Genomic DNA, 5000 nt, shown 5'->3' with positions numbered 1-5000 from the left:
TACAGATGCAGCAGTTTGACTTGGTGAGGCTGCAGTGAGGTTTTGTGAAGGTTTTAATAAGATAAGATTAAACTGTGTTGTTTGTGTTTCAAGGCTGTGACATATTATTTTTAATGGTGAAGGTTTGGAGTTCATGAAGGTGACAGCCACGGATGCAGATGAGCCTGGTAATGCAAATGCTGATGTCAGATACCGCGTGCTGAGTCAGCGTCCCGCAGAGCCCCGTAACGCCTTCTTCATCAACCCCGTCACCGGAGGTCTTCAGGTCAACTCTACACAGCTGGACAGAGAGGTGTGTGTGTGTGTGTCAGTCTGTCTGTCTCTCTGTGTGTGTGTGTGTGTGTGTGTGTGTGTGTCTGTGTGGTGCATTTGCGTTTGAATTTAAGTTTTCATTTTAAACAATTTAACTGATTTTTTTAATTAGATCATTTAAATTTATGTGCTACAGAAACAAGCTCAGTATGACTTGGTGATCCAGGCAGCAGATCTTGAAGGAGAAGGAATGCAGTCATCCTGCAGCGTAACGGTTAAAATTCTGGATCGTAATGACCACGCACCAAAGTTCCTCAACACATCTGTGAGTCAGAGCCTTGCTTAACACAGCACTCACAGTGCTTCCATCTGTGAGTCAAAACCCTACTCACAGTACTCAAATCCGTGAGTCAAAACCCTACTCACAAGACTTACATCTGTGAGTCAAAACCCTACTCACAGTACTTAAATCCGTGAGTCAAAATCCTCCTCACAAGACTTACATCTGTGAGTCAAAGCCCTACTCACAGTACTCAAATCCATGAGTCAAAACCCTCCTCACAATACTTACATCTATGTGTCAAAGCCCTACTCGCAGTACTCAAATCTGTGAGTCAAAGCCCTACTCACAGTACTCAAATCCATGAGTCAAAACCCTCCTCACAGTACTCAAATCTGTGAGTCAAAGCCCTACTCACAGTACTTGCATCTGTGAGTCAAAGCCCTACTCACAGTACTCAAATCTGTGAGTCAAAGCCCTACTCACAGTACTTACATATGTGAGTCAAAGCCCTACTCACAGCGCCTGTCCACATATAAAACACGTGACTGATGCTTTATAGTGCTGTTATAATGGTTCATTTTTAGCCTTTAACAGAGTTTCAGCTTAAGCTCTGGGAGGTGAAAACTTCTAAGTGAAAAGTTATGAGGGAGATGGTTACCGAAAATGACACTTTATTCTTAGTATAAAATATAATTGTCATAGTGACATTATGCATGCATATGGAAATATCATAAGCTTAAAGAAATAGTGTCATTCTCTCCCACATCATATCACAGCTATAGATGTCCAGCTAAGTGCAACATGCAATCAAAGCAGCTCTCACTGTGATTGACAGCTAAGCCCCCCCCTCTTTTATTCAGTCTTATGAACCAAATGATGCCTATCGTATTTTTTCAACCTTATATTTTTGTCAATAATAATAAACACAGAACCTCCAGCATAGTAGCTCTTTACCAGTGGGCCCTGTATGAATCTGTTTATAAACAGTTAACACTACACACCGACAGAAAAGAGGGAAGTGACCCAAGAAGAGTTATAATAAACATATAGTAATAATAATATAATAAGCCAGTCAGATTTGTCCTATAGACTGGGTTATATGGTTTTACTCCTCATGTCTATCCCAAATCCATCTTTTTATGTTTTATACCAGTACACCGGCTCTGTCCCAGAGAACACAGTGGGCGCGGAGATACTGAGGATGACCGTGAGTGATGAAGATGAAGTTCATTCTCCAAACTGGGCCAGCAGATACACCATCATCAGCGGGAATGAGGGAGGGGTCTTCAACGTCAGCACTGGCTCTGACGGACTGCAGGGCATCCTCACCACAGCCAAGGTAAAGCCCAGGTTTTCTGTGACCTCTCAGAGACACCACTCAGAGAAAGCCTGAACACAAAGACAGTTTGTGTGTAAACTATGATGACACAGATAACCGCCCCTGTGAGGGATTCTCTGGAGAACAATTTGGGACGTGCTTTTTGTTGGTTTTCAGGGTCTGGACTTTGAACAATCAAGGCAATGGTCTCTGCTGGTTGTCGTGGAGAATGAAGTTCCATTTGCTGTTCCCTTACTGACCTCCACAGCTACAGTCACAGTGATAGTGAAGGACCTCAATGAGCCGCCCGTATTCCTGCCTGAAGAGAAAGTGATATCTAAGAGTGAAGATCTGCCTGTAGACAGTGTGTTAACACACTACACGGCCACAGACCCGGACACAGCCATGAACCAGACCATCTCGTAAGACTCTCAAAGGATAGCATGACAACTGGAAAAAATACCTAAATTAATTTAATTATCTATCAGTCAATCAGTCAGTCAGTCAATCAATCAATCAGTCAGTCAGTCAGTCAGTCAGTCAGTCAGTCAGTCAGTCAGTCAGTGAATCAGTCAGTGAGTGAATAAGTCGGCCAGTCAGTCAGTCAGTCAGTCAGTCAGTCAGTGAATCAGTCAGTGAGTGAATAAGTCGGCCAGTCAATCGATCAGTCAGTCAGTCAGTCAGTCAGTCAGTCAGTCAGTCAGTTAATGAATCTATCAATTGTTGGTGATGTAAATTTATTTCATTAAGTTTTAAATGTTTAGGTGATTATGCTCATTGGTATATATTGACAGTTTCTGCATTTATAGACACAGCGGCATATGTTTACACATATTTGCGTAGTTATACATGTATACATTTATATGTTTATCTATAGGTATGTGTTGACTGTTTGCCTATTTATAGACACAGTTGGCTGTGGTTATGTATATATGGGTAGTTAAGTGTTTATTGTTTATTGATATTTTTACGTTTCTATGTACAGGTATAAGGTTTTGAGTGACCTTGGGGGTTGGCTCACCATCGATGAGGTCGAAGGTCGAGTCAGTCTTAGGAGCCCGATGGACAGAGAATCTCCATTCATTACAGAGGGCAAATACAAAGCAGTTATCCAGGCCATAGACCACGGTACTGCATGAGTGTCAGTATGGGTCTAAACACACGCACGCACGCACGCACGCACACACACACACACACACACACACGCACACACACACACACACACGCACACATGCACACACAGACACACACACACACACACACACACTCACACACACACACACACACACACGCACACACACGCACACACACACGCACACACAGACACACACACACACACGCACGCACACACACACACACGCACACACACGCACACACAGACACACACGCACACACACGCACACACACTCACACACACACACACACACACACACACACACACACACACACACACACACACACTCACACAGCCAGCCAGAGAGACACAGGCTGGATCATCTGCTGAGGCACTGGACTGAGCTGAAGGTGTGTGTTTGTTCCAGATGCTTCTCCTGACAGCCGCCAGCCTCCAGCCACGGGAACGGGCACACTGATCATAGAGGTGGAGGATGTGAATGATAACGGCCCTTCTGTCCAACAGACACACGTCACACTGTGTAACCACAACCCCCCGCCTGTCCTCCTGTCTGTCAGTGACCCCGACGGACCAGGGTTCTCCTCGCCGTTCCGGGTCGAGCTGCCGCAGCCTCTACGGAACCACTGGACCGTCCGCATGAATGAAACCAGTGAGCAGTGGCACCAGCATTAGTGTCAGCCACAGACAGATCATTAAAATGATAGACTGCACAGCGTGCTGTCGTGGGTTGTGAGTGTGAGATGAGGCATAAGGAAGATGTTCACTCTCCTGTGTTTGTGTCATAGAGACAGGAATCATTCTGAGTATGAAGACTGCACTGAGACAGGGCGACTATGAGCTCGTCCTCCGTGTGTCCGACAGCGGGGGCTTTAGTCAGGACAACACGCTGAGGGCCGAGGTGTGTGACTGCACAGGAAGTGACATCAGCTGCAGCGACGTAAGAGTGGCTGGTTTTGCTCTGCCAGCAATCCTGGGAATTGTAGGAGCCATTTTGTTTCTGATCCGTGAGTAATTCTAGATTTTTAAACTAGCTTGAGAACCTGATAGTCAAGCTCTGAGAACTTTTTTTGTTATTTAAAATGGTTCTTGTTCTTCCTCTACAGTACTTCTGCTGTTGGTCCTCCTCACCAGGAGGAGGAGCAGTGTGACAAAAGAAGCGCTGTTGCAGGAAGAGGAAGTCAGAGATGATATTTATTGTTATAATGAAGAAGGAGGAGGGGAAGAGGACCAGGTGAATGATAAAATTCGCTACTTTTCACCTGCTTATCATCCAGAGCAAAGGGGGAGATAACAGAAGGCTGTGGGTGATGAGGAGGTAAAAGAGGAGAGATAACAGAAGGCTGTGGATGATGAGGAGGTGAAAGGGGAGAGATAACAGAGGGCTGTGGATGATGAGGAGGTGAAAGGGGAGAGATAACAGAAGGCTGTGGATGATGAGGAGGTGAAAGGGGAGAGATAATAGAAAGCTGTGGATGATGAGGAGGTGAAAGGGGAGAGATAATAGAAAGCTGTGGATGATGAGGAGGTGAAAGGGGAGAGATAACAGAAGGCTGTGGATGATGAGGAGGTGAAAGGGGAGAGATAACAGAAGGCTGTGGATGATGAGGAGGTGAGAGGGGAGAGATAATAGAAAGCTGTGGATGATGAGGAGGTGAAAGGGGAGAGATAATAGAAAGCTGTGGATGGTGAGGAGGTGAAAGGGGAGAGATAACAGAAAGCTGTGGGTGATGAGGAGGTAAAAGGAGAGATAACAGAAAGCTGTGGATGATGAGGAGGTGAAAGAGGAGAGATAACAGAAGGCTGTGGATGATGAGGAGGTGAAAGGGGAGAGATAATAGAAAGCTGTGGATGATGAGGAGGTGAAAGGGGAGAGATAATAGAAAGCTGTGGATGATGAAGAGGTGAAAGGGGAGAGATAATAGAAAGCTGTGGATGATGAGGAGGTGAAAGGGGAGAGATAACAGAAGGCTGTGGATGATGAGGAGGTGAAAGGGGAGAGATAACAGAAGGCT

The 5000-nt window shown here is 45.4% G+C and overlaps 1 protein-coding gene across 3 annotated transcripts in view; it reads left to right on the top strand.

Moving 5' to 3' along the window:
- LOC115825940 (B-cadherin) overlaps window positions 1–5000 on the top strand; it is a 15807-nt gene that overhangs the window by 6732 nt on the left and 4075 nt on the right. For all 3 annotated transcript variants that reach the window (XR_004025793.1, XM_030789608.1, XM_030789607.1), the window contains exons 7-14: window positions 123–292; window positions 449–577; window positions 1689–1874; window positions 2031–2275; window positions 2839–2981; window positions 3395–3637; window positions 3774–3992; window positions 4092–4219. Coding sequence is in view for 2 of the 3 variants with exons in the window: in XM_030789608.1 (XP_030645468.1) it covers window positions 123–292; window positions 449–577; window positions 1689–1874; window positions 2031–2275; window positions 2839–2981; window positions 3395–3637; window positions 3774–3992; window positions 4092–4219 (1463 nt within the window). In the remaining variant the exon portion in view is untranslated. The remainder of the gene's footprint in view (window positions 1–122; window positions 293–448; window positions 578–1688; window positions 1875–2030; window positions 2276–2838; window positions 2982–3394; window positions 3638–3773; window positions 3993–4091; window positions 4220–5000) is intronic.

Source organism: Chanos chanos, chromosome 13, assembly GCF_902362185.1.
Source record: "Chanos chanos chromosome 13, fChaCha1.1, whole genome shotgun sequence".
NCBI classification, from domain to species: Eukaryota; Metazoa; Chordata; class Actinopteri; order Gonorynchiformes; family Chanidae; genus Chanos; species Chanos chanos.
This window is presented reverse-complemented; position numbering and strand designations above follow the sequence as displayed.